This window comes from Myotis daubentonii, chromosome 1 (assembly GCF_963259705.1).
Source record: "Myotis daubentonii chromosome 1, mMyoDau2.1, whole genome shotgun sequence".
In the NCBI taxonomy this organism is placed as follows: domain Eukaryota; kingdom Metazoa; phylum Chordata; class Mammalia; order Chiroptera; family Vespertilionidae; genus Myotis; species Myotis daubentonii.
The window spans coordinates 232,599,742-232,617,999 of NC_081840.1; the positions used below are offsets into that span (position 1 = coordinate 232,599,742).

Here is an 18,258-nt window from a genome sequence, read left to right on the forward strand (position 1 = left end):
CCAGATTCCTGGTCACAGCAGCCGAGCCCCTGAGTGAGTGTCACACAGACTGCCCACGCCATGAGCTGGTTGGCTGGGGCTGCTCTAACAGGTGCCACAGCCTGGGGCCCAACAACAGAAACCCATCCTTAGGCCTGGAGGCTGGCAGCCCGAGGCAAGGTGTGGACAGTGGTCTCCCGGGGCTTCTCCTGGGTGTGAAGATGGCGGTCTCCTGCTGTGTCCTCACAGGGTCTTCCTGTGTCTGAATCCCACCCCCTCCTCTTCTAAGGACACCAGGCGGACCCGATGAGGACCCACCCACAGGGCCTCGGTTTTCCTCTTTAAAGTCCCCGTCTCCAAATACAGTCACATTCTCAAGTGCCAGAGCTGAGGGCTCAGCGTGAATTTTGAGGGACACACTTCCAACCTCCTTCAGTGATAGGACCCGTTTTCATCTGGGCCCCTTTCCACTTGGTTAAAATATGACACTGCCTATCCGTTGCTGCAGCCATGTGACGGGACGAGTTCTGGCACTGAGATGGAAGCAGCATGGACAGGTGTGCCAGAGGCCCCTGCTGCCTGAAACGGGTGTATTGTTGGCACCTGAGCAGTTGCAATGGGTCATGATGACACCACATCCTGGGACAGCAGCCTGGAAGCGGCCAGGGCCCAGACGACTGGGTGATGCCCTGCCAGCCCGGCCTGCCCATCTCATGAGAATCTGGGAGAAAAGTCTATTTTGTTTAAGCCACTGTTGCTTTAGATTATTCTGTTTCTATGCTCCTGAACCAAATTTGAATCAGTCTAGAGAGGTCATAGGTCATGGAGACCTAATATTGCCACAGCAGACTGTGACTGCTCCAGCCACGGCGGAGAGTTATCTGCCTGGAACGGACTGTAATCCAGACAAGAACTCTTATAAGGAAGCCCTACAGCAGTGGTTCTCAACTGTGGCTGCATATTAAATCACCTGGGAATCTTTTTAAAATCCTGATTCCTGGGCCTCATCCGGCTAAGTGCAGCTAAGGCTGAGAACCACTGGTCTAGTCCAAAACAGCAAAGATTAATGAACACAGCTGCGTGGGCCATTTGGCGCGTCTCCAAAGCCTTAACAATGGCACGTCCCTGAACAGCAAAGACACGTCCAGTGACTGACCCGAGGAAAACCATGGTGTGTGTGTGAGGATGGGCACTACCTACAGCAGCACCTCGGACAAAACGAGGAGACAACATAAATGGGCAGGAGATGGGCTAGTGAGTCATGATAGATCCATAGGACAGAAAACCACAGTCGTTTTTATTTATTTTTTTAAAATATATTTTATTGATTTTTTACGGAGAGGGAGAGAGATAGTTAGAAACATCAATCAGCTGCCTCCTGCACACCCCCACCGGGAATGTGCCCACAACCAAGGTACATGCCCTTGACCGAAATCGAACCTGGGACCCTTCAGTCCGTAGGCCGACGCTCCATCCACTGAGCCAAACCGGTCAGGGCACAGGGTCGTTTTTAGAAGAGCACAGATGACACGGGCAAAGGTCTCCCGTGCATTCGCAAACTGCACTCTGTGCAGCATTATCCTGCCTCTCTTTTTAAACAAAGGGAAACACACACACACACACGCCCTGGCCAGTGTGGCTCCCTCGGTTGAGCATCATCCCATTCACCAGAAGGTCACCGGTTCGATTCCCAGTCAGGGCACATGCCTGGGTTGTGGACTCGATCCCCAATAGGGAGCATGCAGGAGGCAGCCAATCAATGTTTCTCTTTCACATTGTTGTTTCTCTCTATCCCTCTCCCTTCTTCTCTAAAACTCGATAAAAACGTATTTCTAAGTAAAAAAGAAAAGAAAAGCAATAGAAAAGAGACCTGGTCACCAGGTTAGTGGGCAGGGCAATTAGGTGATTTGTATCCTAATCTGTGTGCTTTTCTGCAGTTTTCAAATCTTCAGCAAGGAATGTGTACTATTCAGGGGAAAAAACATAAAAGAATGGGTTTTGCCGAAACCGGTTTGGCTCAGTGGATAGAGCGTCGGCCTGCGGACTGAAGGGTCCCAGGTTCGATTCCAGTCAAGGGCATGTACCTGGGTTGCGGGCATATCACCAGTAGGAGATGTGCAGGAGGCAGCTGATCGATGTTTCTCTCTCATCGATGTTTCTAACTCTCTATCTCTCTCCCTTCCTCTCTGTAAAAAATCAATAAAATATATTTAAAAAAAAAATGGGTTTTGTTGGAGAACTAAAAACAAAAGCCTAGCAACTAATTTGTGACTGGTCCTGCCCAGGAGGAAAGGCCAGGTACCTAGATATATAAAGCAGTGTGGTATCACAGGCCCCCCCCCCACCTCCCCCACTCCCGCCACACACACACACACACACACACACACACACACACACACACACACGTCATCTGCCCTGAATGCAAGACCAGATAGGAATCTGTGGGGGCCAGGCCTGGGCCACAGAAAGAAGGAAACATGAAGCAGAGCCAGGAGGGACAAATGACTGGGCCAGCACATTTTAATTCTACAAAAACACACCCACACTGCAAAGGGCATAGAAAGTCACTGCTGTTTTGAGCAGTCAACATCTATTTCCACGGACTCCCATATGTGCCATTTCTATTCCTCTTCATTCCTTCCTGCCCCTGTCATCTTCCATCTGGGGTCATGTCCTTCTGCATGGAAAATGCCCTTTAGAATTCCTTACAGTGGATCTTCTATTGCTGAAATCTCTCCATTTCCATTTATCTGAAAATGTCATCATTTTGCCATCATTCTTAATAGGCTTTTGTTTGGGTATGGAATTCAAGGTTGGCAGACACTTCCTGTCAGCAAATTAAAGATCTGAACATGACTGTCTTCCATTTCTCATTCTTGTTCCTAAGAAGTCAGTCGTTACTCCTTTGAGTGTAATGGTTTGGTTTGGTTTTTCCTCTCCGGCTGCTTATGGTTTTCTGTGTCTTTGCTCTGTAGTTCCACATCAGGGTGTGTGAGGAGAGACGGACCAGCTTGTCTGGAAGTTCTGGAATGCAGGTTCTCCTGGGGAGACAACGGGGATGAGGCTTTTATTTCCAGGTGCTTACCTTGGTTGGTATACTTAGAAGCTATAAATGTTCTCTTCACCAGCAAATCCATTCCCCACGCCTGAAACCTGCCGTGGCGGCATGACAGGCCCAGTATCCCTATTCCCTTCCAGTTCCCCTATAAGTCCAGAGAGCGGGCAGCTTCAATCCCCTGGTCAGGGAGAGAGAGAACAGACTAAATCAGTGCCATTAGTGCCACCAAACCCAAGAGCGATAAAGTCCGGGAATAACAAAGAACAAAAACAAGCAAACAAACAAAAACCCTTTAGAGCCAGAAAAATCCAAGACAGAGGTGAAGCTGACCAGAGGGTGTCCCAAACCCCACTGGACACTCCTTTTGATGCATCAGCACACTGAAAGACACACCTGAAAGGCTGATGAATATTCTGACTGAGACGCCCCTAACATTCCCACCTACAGAAACAGGTAAAATCCCTCAAAGGACCCAAGTGCATTCGTGTTTTCTCCCCTTGCTTTTATCCATCTGTTGGTTTTTTAAGAACTTATGTGTGTCAGTTTCTGTTCAGTAGCCATTAACTTTTGTCCTTTAATTTCTTCCTCTGTTTTTCTCGATGTTTTTTCTATCCTTTGAGTTAGAGGTTCAATTCTTTTATGGCCAGGTGCTTACTTTGGTTGGTGTGATCAGGAGCTATAAATGCTCTCTGAGCACTATTCTAGTTGTGTCTCATACACCCAGACTTATAGGGGTGGTGGTCATTTTCTAGAAGTTCTATAATTTTGGATTATCTCTCTTCTTAGACCCAAGAGAATTTTAGCAGAGGCTGTCAAATTCCAGGTGCCAGAGCTTCTGTGCTTTCTGAGTCTGTTATTCAGTCACAGGTTTACCACATTTGGAATCAGATACTCTTGACTATATCTCTTTTCAAATTTTTTATTAGGATTTCCTTTATGATATAATATATGGTCACTTTTCATGCATGTTCTATGGGCATTATCAATAAAGAATGTGTTATCTACATGTCATATCAATATATAGTATATGTATCTATCTATACATACGTATCTACACACTCACATTCACAAGATGCACCTCACCACGCTCCAGGTCTGCCCTATCTGGGACCGAGAGGTGGCTTAAGCTGCTCCGCTCTGCTTTAGGAAAGCTACGGCTGTTGCTTGTGAACAGTTACTTCTGACCAGTTTACCTTGTTTGAGAACTGCACCTTCAGCATTACTACGTGCCCTTCTGCTTGGCTCACCACTGTCGGGCTGGATCTACCTTGTCTGAGACTCAGACGTGACGGCTGCAGTACCGACGCTAGTGTTTCCCTGGGATGCATTTGCAATGGTTACACCTGAACTGTTCTCACTCGCTTTTGGATTTGTCTCAGAGACAGCCCAGTTGGGTTTTGCCTTGTGACCCACTCTGCAATCTTCCCCTTTAACTGGTGAGTCAAGACCATTTACATAAAACTGACCAGTTTTACTAAAGAACAATTTTGCATGGTTTACTTTCCACTGACCTGGCATGCTTCTAATGCTATCAGAATCACCTGGGTCATGGCTAGCCAGTGTGCCCACGCGAGGATGCTCCGCGCGTGGCGCCCAGTTCAGCCATGTGGCCACTGCGGTGACGCCTCACCTTCAGAGTCTGCTTGTACCCCAGCACGGACTCCCCCTTTCCATGACAGGCTGGAGCCCAGAGTGCATCGGCTCCAACACATCTTCTTTTCCATCTTCTCTGCAGCCACCGTCTTCCTGCCTCAGGTGTGGGACCGCCCCCAACCAAGAGCAGCTGCCAAGGTGGCCGGGAGCAAGAAAGTGATAAATTATTTGATGTTATGACTACGTATGCACGCCTCTCCCACTGCACCTGATTTCTTCCCGGGATGCATTAGGACAGTGTCTGTCCCCGAGGGAGACCTGTACCAGGAGCGGGAGCTGGAGCCGTGCGTGCTAGAGCAGCTGCACCCAGGACGCCTGGCGGGATGGGTGTTCTGGAGCTCTGTCATTGCCCCTGCCCTAAACATCTTTCAAGGTGATGTGTAACGACAGAGAAGACCTGAGTCACATTCTGAATGCCATCACATTGCACGACGCCCCTCCCGCCAACAAAACAGAAGACTGTGTACCCCAGCCCCCTCCTTAAAGTGCCCGAGGCCCCCCCACCCCCGCACAGCCCGCTGCTCCACAGGCCAGGCCCATCCCTCACGCAGTAAGAGCGCAGCCAAGTCCGAGGGGTCTGTGCAGAGCTCTGCGTGGGAACCGTCCTCCCTAATCCCAGGGGATGAGCTCCTTCTCCCTTCAATCAGCCCGAGCCCTGGCCTCGCCTGGGCCCCGTCTTTCACCTTCGGCTCAGTTACCTGACCCCCATTCTAGGAGGCACTGCGGTCACAGAAACCCTTTCACACAACCCAGGGTTGGTGAGTCGCCCCCGACGGGCAAGCCCTGACCTCAGGGTCCTGGAAGCAGCCTCTGTCACAGGAGGGGCCGGAGCGTCTGGCAAGCAGCGCAAACCCGCACACGCAGGGAGGGGCGCACCTCAGGAAGGCAGACCCTCGTGACGTCGTGGAAGCAGACGGGCGACTCTCACGCCGTGCCCTGGACCAGGAAGGCCCGACCGGCCGCTCCCTGCGAGCCCTGGAGGAGAGGACACTCCAGGCGGTGCCCAGGCCCCGCTCCTCCCTCTCCATGGGCACACGAAGCTTGAGCCCTGCCACAGGGGCTTTGGGACGTCACAGCCATCCTTGAGGGGCCTCTTCAAGCCGGCTTTAGTGAAAAGACAACTCAGCTATTAACGTGGAAAAACCTGCAGACTCACGGGCACGTTTTAAGATGTGTCAGACCTGTTTATTGCAATTCACAGAGAGGACGAACACTGGGCCGGCTCCTGGGCGTGGGGTTGGCTCTGCGCAAGCAGCACAGTCCCACGGGCAGCTCCTCCTCGCGGCTCCAGGGTTAACTCATGCAGCCCTGCAACACACGGCCGGGTCAGTCCCTTTCTGATGCGAGCTGGCTTAACGTCCCCCAGGGAAGGGACAGTGGGCAAACCTTGGGGCGCGAACTGGAAGGCAGGCAAAACGCTCACACGTTCTCTATTTCGTGACGTGCAGTGTTGTCAGAGCACACAGCCCGCTGGGTGGCTCTCCGCGCTCCCTGTCGCACAAGCGCTCCTATCCCCACCCCTGCGCGCTCTGGGAAACCAGCAGGCGCGGCTTCACCCTGCACAGCACCCCCTCAGCTGCGGTTCCCCATGGGGCGGAGTGAGGTTTTCACAGGCCGGCCGCACTGAGTCAGGCTCTAGGAGAGCGCCCGGAGGAGCTGGGCCTCAGTTCTCAGAGGGAGCGCGGTCATGGTCAACGCACCCCGAGACCTGCTCCCCCTATAGCGTGTTTTCATCAAGTGTTAGTGGACAGCTCTGAGGGAAGCCCGCGAGAGTGGACAGGGGACAAGCAGGATCACCCACTAGTCCGAGGAGAGAACTTCACTTGGAAAAAATGCTCGCTTTATGCTGCGACAGAAAACCTCTGCAAACCACTCCCATGTTCAAGAGAAGCAGCTGCCCCGTGAAAGCGGGCGAATGGGAACCAGTAACGTAGAGATGGGGGTGATAGGCGCGTTTGAGGTTTGCTCTGTGAGACTCATGGCCGAGCCCAGCGGACAGTGCTGCCACGGGCAGAGGGCGCCTGCGTCCGGCCGTCCTCCCCTTGGGTCAGAGCAGAGTCCACACGCACAGCAAAGAGCGTGAGGGGCTTCCTGGCTGGGCTCAGGAGCACCACGGCGGGCTCCTCACCTGTGCGCATGCCCGACGTAGGAGGCATCGGAAACGAAAAGCTAGTTTTAACGCGCTGAAGTATTTTCTTAACACATCACATTACAAAGCCCCGAACCACAGGGACAAGGCCCGGGCCCTCACCCATCCGCTGAGGAGTCGCTGCAAGAAGCCTCTCCTTCGCTTGGGGGCTGGCTTTGGTCGGCAGGTTTTGTCTCCCTGATGCAAGTCCCGAGTCTCCTCGTTTTCACTTTCGTTGATGTCCTTGAAGCATTCCGACTCGATCATCTGCATCCGCAGAAGGGCAGGACAGAGCAGCGGGCAGGCCCCAGGTCAGCCCGCCCCCGGGGCCCCTCTCCAGCCCTGCCCTCCATTTCTGCTGGCCCTGCCTCCTGGCCTCTTCTTGGGTCCCTTGGCCTCCCTCCCCCTGGTGCCAGCCAGCCCTGCTTGGGAAGTGGGGCTTAGGGCCGGAAGCCCCATCGGACCCAAACGGCCACCTTCTGCCCGCCACCTGTGAAGGGACCAGGGCCAGCTGCCGTGGGTAGTTCTACCTCTCAGCACCCTCACACAGGTGTGTGTGTGTACCAGCTAAGAAGATACCGTCACACACATGTACACACACGTACACACACGTCCTTGTCATTTTCGTCCGTCACCCTCACTTGGGTAGCGGCGCACGCGGACCAGCAGTACCTCATTCTGCCAGGGGATGGAGACAGAGCCCGTGACGAACTGGCTGTAGAAGGTGGTGTCGGCGGCGTCCAGGTAGATGCCTCTCACCGCGGAGAACTGCTCGATGTCCATGATGTCCTTACAATACACCGCACGCGGCTGCGCACGGAGAACAAGGAGGCACCGGCCGTGAGGTCACTGGGCCACTGGGTGTCCTTAACCACTACGGACACCGCACATGGGGCCGAGGCCCGGTTCTGCCGAGCCTCTGACCCGTTCCCTGGACACTGTCATTAGCCTGTGGACACTGTCCGGCCAGGTCTCTTGCCCACACACCTGAGACCCAGGCCTCCCTCTTCTGCAGTGGACAATGGGTCACAGGCAGGCTGGGGCGAAGAGGGTGGTCAGGGCTCTCATGGGGACACGGCCCTGGTCCTCACGCCCGCCTCACACTCAGATTCCTCCACAGCGACACCCGCCTCGTCTACGTGAGTAACGGCGGCCCGTCAGCGCTCCTCTCAGGTCCCCAGCGAGGGCGGCTGGTCTGTACACCCCCCTCGGGGCCCGGGGCCAGGCTGCTGTCCTCAGGAGCCAGCGGTCAGGAGCAGGCGGGGCGTGTCCGTGCGGCCGCCTGCTTGGCTGGGAGTGAAGGAGAGAGCGCAGCAGCGGCCCGGCCCAGCTAAGGCAGGGGCGCCCTGCAGCTCCGAGCACGCACACCCCAGAGTGATGACCAAGGGGTCCTGTTCCCGATGCCAGGTAGGAACTTCTCTGAAAGCAGCTGCCACCACAAGGGGAGACAGTCCAGGGGGAGGCTGGTGGAACCGGGCCCAGCCCCAGGCCCAGAACCTATACTGATCCCCACTCAAGTGCAAGTGCCTGACACGTGACCATCAGACTCTGCTGTCACCTGGCCCCCGCAGGTCCGCTGGCTAAAGTCAAGGGAACTCCCAGAACCGCCCAGACCTCTGGCCTACGCATCTTAGCACCGCACCCGTCATCTCTCCCTCCTCAGAGAAGGCTGTTGGCCGACCTTCCCTGCAAGGCCCCAGGCGGCCCCGGCCTGGTGGGAAGAAGGCCCTAGGGCCCAGCGGTCCATCGGGAGTCTCTGCCTGGGGTTCTGCTCCTGCTGGAACTGGCTCACCGCTCATCTGCGCGGCCCGGGGCGAGCCCCCTCAGGGGAGCCGGCTGTTCTCCCTGTGCCGACACCACAGCGTGTCACCAACATGCAACTGGAACCAGTTCCAGGGAAGAAGCCACTCGTGTGATATATGGATATGACCGAGTCCCGAACTCTGCGGCTAGACACCTCGCGGCCATCACCCTGCAGGACCGCCTCACACCCGGCCACAGACCGTTGTCCAATCCGTCCACGCCTGTGTTCCCACCGGCACTGACACGTGCCCGAGCCTGGGTCAGTGTCCCCCCCACACACACTGAGGCGACCACTCCAGGCCCTCAATGTGCAGCCAGGACCTCTGAGACACACGCTGGCCGGCACTGACATCAGAAGGGGACACTGCGGGGGAGGTCTGAGGACAGCTGTGGCCGGGCTCAGCTCCGATGGCCCACGGCGGACACCAGGCCCCAAGCCCGAAGCCAGAGCGCTGCTGAGAAGGCCTGTGAGGACAGGCCTAGGACTATGGGGGGTTGGGGAGGAAGGAGGAACCAGATCCTAGGGGACCTGAGCGGAAGTCACACCCACTGGCTGCACCGGGTGACCTGGAGCTACTGGGGTGAGGCCTGCCTTTTCTGGGACCCCTGCTACTGGGCCACACGGTACTCACGTCAGGGCAGAACGGGGGCTCTAACATGTGTACTTCCAGCCTCTTGAAGTTAATGTTCTTGAACAGGGGGTGCTTTCGCACACCAGCTGCTCCATCACCCTGGCAGCCCAGGCGCTGCTTGGGGTCCTTGGTGAGTAACTGGAAGAAGCAGAAATGGAATCAAAAGCTCCGGGGTCAAAAGAAACGTGGAACAGCTCCACAGCAGTCCCCAAGGAAGGGGCAAAGAGCACCCGCTTCGAAACAGAGGCCTCAGGTTTCAGTGTCCACCCAACTTCATTCATTCAGACTTGACTAATTAAACATGCGGTGCTTCAAATGGAGTTAAACAGAAGTTTTCCTTTGAGCTGTCAATAAATAAAGAGTTGGCGAATAAATCCCTAAGAAAATAAATTTTTACCATGAAAAATGAGCGAAATCTTTAAAAGAAATAGAAACCGTTCAGCACTTCCGAGCAACTATTTACAGCTATGTCACACCTACACGTAGAAACCACTCACTCCTGATCTGCTCGCTGAGGCCGCGGGGTCTCAGCGAACACTTTACCAGCCTGGTTCCAGAAGTCACACACGCTTACAACTAACGGTGTCCTTACTCACACGTCTGTAACTGTCACAGCTCGGAAGAACTTCCTCCACAGTTACCACCCACCAAAAAGGTTTGGCTGGGCTCCCAGCAACACAGGAAAGACCTGGAGCTTGAAAATACTCCTGGGCCGGGCCGGGAGTGCAGCCGCCCCACCCCGGCTGCCTGAGCTGCTGAGCGGCACGGGTGCGAGAGCACAGCGGCCCAGCCGGGGTCAGCAGCTCTGCTGCTCTTGCACTGGCAGCGGGATGATGAGTCCTGACAGACACCCGAGCCCCGAGGGCCTAAGCAACACTGGGCCCCTGGCCCCTCCAGGAAGGTCTGCGACCCCTGCCAGACTCACAGCCAGCACCTACCGCTTCTCTAAAAATAAACCCAGTTTCCAGGCAGAGGCCAGAGAGCATTCTGGCTCTAGCTTACCTGCTCTTTATTTCTTTCTTTCTTTTTTTTTAACCTGCCTTCACTATAGTCATTTCTCTGTGTTTCAGCCGCCAGGAGCCTGTGAGGCCTCGGGGCAGGCTCCATTTCCAATGCCTTCTCACATCCCTGCGGCCACCCAAGTGCAGCAAGCACTCAGGCAGGATCTGTGAGCTGCAGGGAACAGCAGCTTGGCCAGCTCCTGACTAAACTGTCAGCTCCAAGCAAACGAGCTGGAAGAAAGGCCCTGAGCCCAGTGCCCGTGACAGGCAGGAGCCCAGCTGCCATCCACGGAAACAAACGGAGAAGGAAGCTGACATGGCTACTGCCAGCACCATCCACTCCCCTGAGTTACTGACACACTTCAGTGACAGCGCCTGCTGGAGATTCCAACATCCCCAGGAACCTGCCCCCGTCCCCCCCAGCCTCAAACTCTCCCTTCATTTCAACCCACATGGCCCTCTGATGCTGCAGGATCGCCTCCCCTCCCTGCCTCTCCTCTCCTCTGCACACCGGGCCTCCTCAGCTCCCTCCCACCCCCGAGCGGCCGATGGCCTCCGAGACCAGAGGCACAGAACGTGCATGAGCTCCCAGTGCCCATCCCCGGCCAGGCCCGGCACCACGTCTCCGGCACCATCTCTCCCGCGCTCCGCCTCTCCTGCCTGCTCCACCGGGTGCAGCCATGTCTGAGCTGCTCCCGTCGCCCCCTCCCCAGTCCCCGAACTTCTGCCAAGGCTGGCTGGCCCCTCCGTCCTCCTCGCAGCAGCCTCTCCCCAGCACGTCCCTCCTGGAGCCCTGTGACGGCTTCCCCGTCAGTGGACACCTGTGCCTCCCCGTGAGTGACAGTCCACACCCCTCCTGCCCACCCCCCCTCCTGCAGCAGAACGAGCCCTGGGGACGGGTCCTTGTCTGCTTGCCTCACTCAGGATCCCGTGCCTAGGACAGTCCCACGGGAGATGCAAACAGGAAGGAGTGAAGAAAGGGACGCAGAACAGGTGAGCACTGGCTTCAGGGAGGACGGAGCGCCTTTCACCCCTCAGTGTGGGCCGGGCAGCGGGGACCATCACGCCACTCCTCCCGGGCGGCATCCGGAAGGTTCCCTCCGGCCTGACTGGGGAGGCAGCCCCTGGCATTCGCCTCAGGAACACGAAGGCCCTCGGCGGCCTCCTGAGCCGGGCCTTGCTCACTGGACATGGACGACAACGCGGGGCTGCCGCGGCCGCGGGAGGGAGAAGCTCACGCCCGAGCCCGAGCCGACCCACCATCCGGCAGATGGACTCCGCGTCCTCCGAGAACCGCTGGGAGTACAGCTCCGTGTCCTCCTTCACGCGCCGCTCCACCTCCTCCCGCTTGACTTTCTCTTTGCATTTTCTGAATGGAGCATGGCCCTGAATCATCTCATAGAGCAGACAGCCAAGCCCCCACCAGTCAGGGCCATAGGTATAGGCTTCATTATTGATAACTTCAGGAGCTAGGTAACAAATACAGGAAATGCTGATTACATTTTAAATTTTCTGGTAACTAATTCCAAATAACACACTATAAATACAACATTTGTCCCAACATGCATGAACCTAGAAACATGGTAAGCGAAAGAGCCAGAGCGAAAGGCTGACTAGCGTGACTTTCTATGAAGCAGGCAGACCGGCCAAGTGCCCGGGGACGGGGACGGAAAGCAGCTGCGGGGCCGCAGGCTGGGCTGGGAGGGGACAGGGGCCGCTGTGGATGGGCACGGGGGTTCCTGTTCCGGAATGAGACCGTGGTGGTGGGCGCACAGCGCTGTGACGGCTGAGACCATGGATGTACACGTCGGGTCGGCGGGCTTCATGTGCGTGAAGTGTGTTTGAGTCCAGCTGCCACTGGAAACTGTACATCACAGAGCGGGCAACGAGTCCCCACAGAGGAACCACCGGGAAGGGTGCTCCCTCCAAACACAGCCACCGCCACGGGGTCCCTTGGCCGAGGGGGCTCCTTGGGCCAGCACTGGGAGGGAGAGGCGCCGTGCCCGACCTCCGCCTCCCCACCCCCGCCCGCCCCCACTTCCGGCTCTAGTGCTGAGAATACAGCTCTGCGCAGTGTCTGAACAATCTCCAAAATGGAAATGTGTATTTTTGCTAGGAGCCCGTTTCCTGTGTTTTTAATATAAATAGTGTACACAGACTGGTGGAACTTTACATAAACGGGAATTAAGTATTTAAGAGTTGGAAAAACAAAGGGGACCATCACGCCATGCCTCCCGGCGGCATCCGGAAGGTTCGCTCCGGCCTGACTCGGGAGGCAGCCCCTGGCATTCGCCTCAGGAACACGAAGGCCCTCGGTGGCCGCCTGAGCTGGGCCTTGCTCACTGGACTGTCCCCCATCTCATCGGGTCCCCGCCCAGGTGACAGCAGAGCAGCAGGCTGTGGGAGTCGCTGCAGGCTCTGCAGGGGCCCCCGGCATGTGAGAGGCCGCCCTGGGGTCAGGCTGGCGCCGGCGGGAGCTGTGAGGTCACCGCTCTGGAGCTGACCAAGGCAGGCCCGCGCCCCCAGACTTCGGCATGGCCAGGGGACACAGTTCCACCAGGGGTTTGCCAGGCCGCGTGCACCCGGCGTGGCAGCGGCAGAGTGCGATGGGCTGCCTGGTCCCGACCCTGCCTTCACGGAGCCCAAGACGTCTATGGGCCTCAGTCCCACCTAGGAGAGGAGTGGACAGGAGGACTCCTCACACTCCCACGCCGCCGGCACAACTTCCAGCGCCACCTGTGCCTCAGGTAGAACGTCTGTGTCCTGAGAACCCGGGCACCTAGACAGAAAGGGCAAGGCTCGCTGAAGGGGTCCTCTACGTACCCATGTAGCCGACTGTTCCAACTCTTCCTCGAATTGTCTCCCCTTCTGGGACCTCCATGGCTAAACCGAGATCTGAAATCCGGATATGTCCTGCGTGTGTTCAAATACATGACACAAATCACGGGAGGCGTGCTGAGGTTCAGCTCCCTACACCTGGGGAGAGCCACCTACAAGGCATGGCGGGAGGGGAGCGGCCACACTCTCAAGACTGAGGTCTAAGTGACAGCGACCTTTCCACACCTGCTGAAGCCCCACCCAGAGCGTCAGCTCCACTCACAGCAGGACATTAGGCTCCTGCCTGGCTCGGGGTCGGGAAGCCCTTTGACCAGCGACACCAGCTGGCAAGCTCTCCCAGGCACTGAATCGTTCCCGACCGGCCTACACAGCGCTCGGGGCAGGCACAGGGACCCGGGACTGAGGCTGCACCGCCTCACAAATCCCACCATGCCCTGGGCGCGAGCCCACCCAGGAGGCAGGAGGGTGCCGGAGTTAGAGCAGATTCTGGAGCCCCGAGGCCTGGGTTTGAGTCCCAGCTCTGCCACATATTAGCGCGTCTGGGTTTCCTCCTTCACAGAGAAGATTCCCTCAGCAATGCAGTTTTATAATGTTTATGTCTAAGTAGAGTACACGCATGTTGCAAAATTTCAAGTTCCCCTGTCTCATTTTACTTTTAAAAAGAGAAGTGAACAGTAAACCTTCTGGAAAAACTGCAAGTTTGAGACATGGTCTGTGGGCGGTGTGTGCGGACACAGGCACACCCATCCTTGCTGGTGCAGACACAAACAGCACAACAGCCTTGCCCGTGGGGCTCGGTTGGCTGAGCACTGTCCCATGCAGTAAGGGGCCCCTGGGTCGGCTGCGGGCTCCATCCCCAGCAGGGGGTGTGTAGGAAGCAGGTGGCTGATGCTTCTCTCTCTCTCCCTCCCTCTCTCTCTCTCTCTCTCTCTCTCCCCCCTTCTCCCTGCCTCTGTTTAAAAACAAACAAACAAACAAACAACCAGCACAACCCCCGATGGAGGGATTTGGCAGAACTACACATGACCTGGCCTTCAGCCTAGCCCCCCACTCCTATGGCTCTACCCCAGGGCTGCGCTAGAACCGCAGGCAGTGCCATGTGCACAGGCTGCACGCTGTGCACACTGAAACAGCAGAGACTGGGGCAGCCAGGCCCTCCCGGTGACAAGGGCCGGGAGAGCTCCTGAGTGTGGGAGAGTGATCTCTGCTACGTATTAAAAAAGCAAAGTGAGGAAAACAGCATAAGGATGTCAGTCATCAGACCCTAATGTTCTCAGCATCAGAGAAAAATGCAAAGGGAAGAAGAAGGGAATGTCGATATGAACCCGTGATGAAGGTTTTCTTTAAAAAAAAGAGAAAAGGCACATTTCCTCTGCCAACTCCGAAGGCCTAGGAAGAATGACCCGCACAGCAACGGGACGCGGCGCCCACGTGGGTCTCGCGAGGCCGCTCTCCACACAGAGGACGGGCCCTGGGGAGACGGTGGACTCAGGTCTCAGGACACACACAGGGGACGCTGGAACAGGATCACAGAGAAAACAAAGGGCGATGTTCAAATCTACGGGGCACCTGCTGGCCCAGCGGGACAAGCTGACCAAGCGAACAATGACTCCGATGGACGGAAACCTAGCAAAGCGTTACGACCCGCCAGTTCCTAACGACAGCAAAACAGGAAGCGAACACCTCCTGGTCGTCTTGTGAAAACGAGGGGCGCAGAGCCCAGTGTTTCACCTGGTTTTCCTGAGCAAAGAGGTAAACAAATGCTGACGAGGCCAAGTTCTTTCCCGTAGATGAGTCCAACAAGTGCGTGCCCAGGAGCGGCAGAAGCAGAAGGCCATCGCCGAGTCCCAGGTATGACAGGGAGACACTGGCCGTTAAGCCGTCAGCGGAAAGCTGCTGACCAAGGCCCAGCCCCAAGGGCCGCTCCTGACACGATCACAGGCTCCCCTGCGTGGAAGAGGCCACGTGGCCATGTGCACGGCTGCCCTGGGACACATGCCCCGTAAAGAGGGCAACACCGTGAGCAGCGCCCATGGTGAGGAGGGCGCGGAAACCCACGTCTCAGGAATACAGCAAGATGTGGGTCAAGAGCAAGAGCAGAATGTCCTCACTGTGAGTTAACCTCGGCCTGCTGCTCGCCAGAGCCCAGGGGTGACAAGGCCACCCATGCACTTGCAGAGGCGTCCCCGGCTCGCTCTGCTGCGTCTGCCTGATGTCTGAGTGGAGAGCACGCAGGGTTCTGCACTGACTCTCTGCCCCAAGTCCCTCTCAACGAAGTCTGTGCTCCAGAGGGAGGCTCACTCACCGCGGTCGTCGAGGAGAATGTTCTCAGGCTTTAAGTCTCTGCAAAGGAAGAAGTGACAACAAAGAGCAGTTATTTGGAAGCTGACACTGCGACCCATCAGCAGCCGCAGAAACAGCCCCATGGTCTCTGCACTGACAACAGCAAGCCGCCCCATGAGAGTGAGCGCACGCTGCCCGCCGCGGGAAAGTACGAGGCAAGCAGTGACTAGGAAATCGAAGGAGCGGGCAAATACCCAGGAGGGACTTGTGGCAAACGGGCGGGCGGGGTGAGAGCGAGGGAGACCCAGGCCCTGGGACTTTAGGAGAAAGGGCGAGGCTGGCAGGGCCTCCCAGAGAGCGAGCCCAGGTGAGATCGCCCAGGAGAGACGAGAAGAAACTCCAGCAGCTACAGGATGGGGGGCTGCCTTCCCTCAGAATAAGACACTGAACTAATGCTATTAATTTCGTTTTCTTACTAAATTCTAAGATGTAAAAACAGCAAAGTAAATGTGATTTTAAGACACTGAATTGTGTGCCATTTGCTGGAACTGAGTCCCAGTCCTCAGCAGCAGGTTCAATGTCTCAGATGTCGGAAACAGGTTCTGACGCTAGAGTGGCACTGCCCACATCTGACCAGCTGAACAAATGCGAACGGCCACTAGGGATCCGAGAGGACGGAGAGGAAGCCGTGTCCGCCGCTGAGGGCCCTCGGGCTCGGGAGGCACGGCCGCACCTGTACACGATCCGCTCCCTCTGCAGGTCCTCCAGGCCGCAGCACAGCTCTGCCGCGTAGAAAACCGCTCTCTGCTCGTCGATGCCGGGGCTGCCCAGGTTGTAGATGTGGAACTTCAAGTCCCCTCCGTTCATGATGGTGAGCACCAAGCACAGGGCGTCTTTGGTTTCGTACGTGTAGCACAAGCTCACCTGGAGACGGCAGCATCGCAAACACAAGACACCTGCTCACCCCGGCCCTCCCCCTGGCCGACAGCATTCAGGGAGGCCTGCGGGGTGCGGGCACCCACTCTGCCTCGGGCTGCGCCCGCACCTGCTCACCCCGGCCCTCCCGCTGGCCGACAGCATTCAGGGAGGCCTGCGGGGTGCGGGCACCCACTCTGCCTCGGGCTGCGCCCACACAGGGGCTTCGGGGCCTCTTCTTGCTGAGGACCCAGCGCCAGTTCTCAACTGAAGGGAGAGAACTTGCCACGCCCACGTGGGTGGGTGGGTGGCGCCGCTTCACAGAGACACTGGATCACCATCCCGGGCTACCCTCACCCTCACCCCGCCCCCAGCAGTGCAGGGAGGTCTCACTGCTGCACATCCTTCCAACACTGCTGTCAGCCAGCACGGGTGGTGTTAACCTGCGTGGCTCTGACTGTGCACACGGGGGCTACTTCTCATGCTTTTGCGTAGACTTAGGAAACCTATTTTGCCTGGTTTTCTATTGGTCTGTACATCAGTTCTCACACACACACACACACACACACACACACACACACACACACACCTGCTAGGGCTATGACTGGACTGCACTTCATTTAATCTCTGCATCAATTTGGGGGGAAATGACATCTTCACAGCACTGGCCTTCCGACCCATGAGCCCCCCTCGTTAGCTCCTGTCATTTTCTTTTCTTTTCTAGGTATTCTCTCAACAGCATGTTGAAACTTTTTAAATTGATTTTTTAGCAAGAGAAAGAGAACACCGGTTTGCTGTTCCACTTGTTTATGCACTTGCTGCTGCTTGCTGTATGTGCCCTGTTTGGGGATCGAACTACACCCTGACATACCGAGAAAATGCGCCAACCGAGCTGCCCGGCCAGGGCTCCTGGAACTTCTTGTACTCCCATTTTATAGGTCTCAGTGGAGAAGTCTCGCACATTTTCAATTTTTGCCTAGTTCTCGGTGCTCCTTGATGCCATCATAGATGGTGTCAATTTAAAATTTTTCATTTTCTAATGTAGCTAGTGGTACATTTAATAAATTGACTAACTTCCCAATCAGTGACTCAGAAAGTCTCGGACTGTCTACCGCACAATCGCGCTGGGGGGGGAGGGGGGAGACGGGCGTGACGTGGCCGGGCAGGACCCGCACCGCTGTGCACAGGGAACAGACCCCAGGGGGAGGGAGAATATTTCTAGGTTCCTTGGGAGCAGCCAAGAAGGCAGAAACAAAAACATTTCATTTAAATAGAATAAACCGCAACTATTTCTTATGTCCCTTTCATTACGTTAGAGTGTGGATTTTTATGTTTCAAGGTAGTTACCCGAATATGTGTAAAGCAGCTCCAAAATGAGCCCCTTTTTAAAAATATATATTTTATTGATTTTTTTACAGAGAGGAAGGGAGAGGGATAGAGAGTTAGAAACATCGATGAGAGAGAAACATCGATCAGCTGCCTCCTGCACATTCCCTACTGAGGATGTGCCCGCAACCAAGGTACATGCCCTTGACCGGAATGGAACCTGGGACCCTTCAGTCCGCAGGCCGACACTCTATCCACTGAGCCAAACCGGTCAGGGCCAAAATGAGCCCATTTTATTAAAGATTTTCAGGTGACATGCGTCCGACTGTCATGGCAGACACATAAAGTCTTGCTATTAAATTTACACGATGGCCACCCACTGCTGGGAACGCTGCCCCCAGCACAAAGCAGCTGACCTCACACTGAGAAATCAATGACTTGGAGGAAGTGACTCTAACACTACAAGTCATTTTATAAACTACCTGTCACTCTCTTCCTTCAACCAGACCCTCACACTGCAGTAGATGCTGCAGGAAATACGCGATCAGGTGACGAGAAACCAGGTTGGAGATGAAACCACACCACTCACTGCTCAGCCCAGGCCTGGAGCGGGCCCTGAGCTCACCGACCCCAGAGAAGGTG

General features: G+C 56.1%; 1 protein-coding gene across 26 annotated transcripts in view; it reads right to left on the reverse strand.

Annotated features, from left to right (window-relative positions):
• Positions 1–2,484: 2,484 nt before the first annotated feature.
• GRK4 (G protein-coupled receptor kinase 4) overlaps positions 2,485–18,258 on the reverse strand; it is a 45,617-nt gene continuing 29,843 nt past the window's right edge. For 18 of the 26 annotated variants that reach the window (XM_059677093.1, XM_059677074.1, XM_059677118.1 and 15 more), the window contains 8 exons: positions 16,109–16,299; positions 15,398–15,435; positions 13,078–13,167; positions 11,515–11,723; positions 9,254–9,391; positions 7,491–7,628; positions 6,942–7,085; positions 5,854–5,998 (listed from right to left, as the gene is read on the reverse strand). In XM_059677093.1, coding sequence (XP_059533076.1) covers positions 5,984–5,998; positions 6,942–7,085; positions 7,491–7,628; positions 9,254–9,391; positions 11,515–11,723; positions 13,078–13,167; positions 15,398–15,435; positions 16,109–16,299 — 963 coding nt within the window. In that variant the 3' untranslated portion in view covers positions 5,854–5,983. Of the gene's footprint in view, positions 3,021–4,578; positions 4,821–5,853; positions 5,999–6,941; positions 7,086–7,423; positions 7,629–9,253; positions 9,392–11,514; positions 11,724–13,077; positions 13,168–15,397; positions 15,436–16,108; positions 16,300–18,258 lie in introns of those variants that run through there. The other 8 variants (XR_009450157.1, XM_059677015.1, XM_059677023.1 and 5 more) reach the window with 8 other exon arrangements.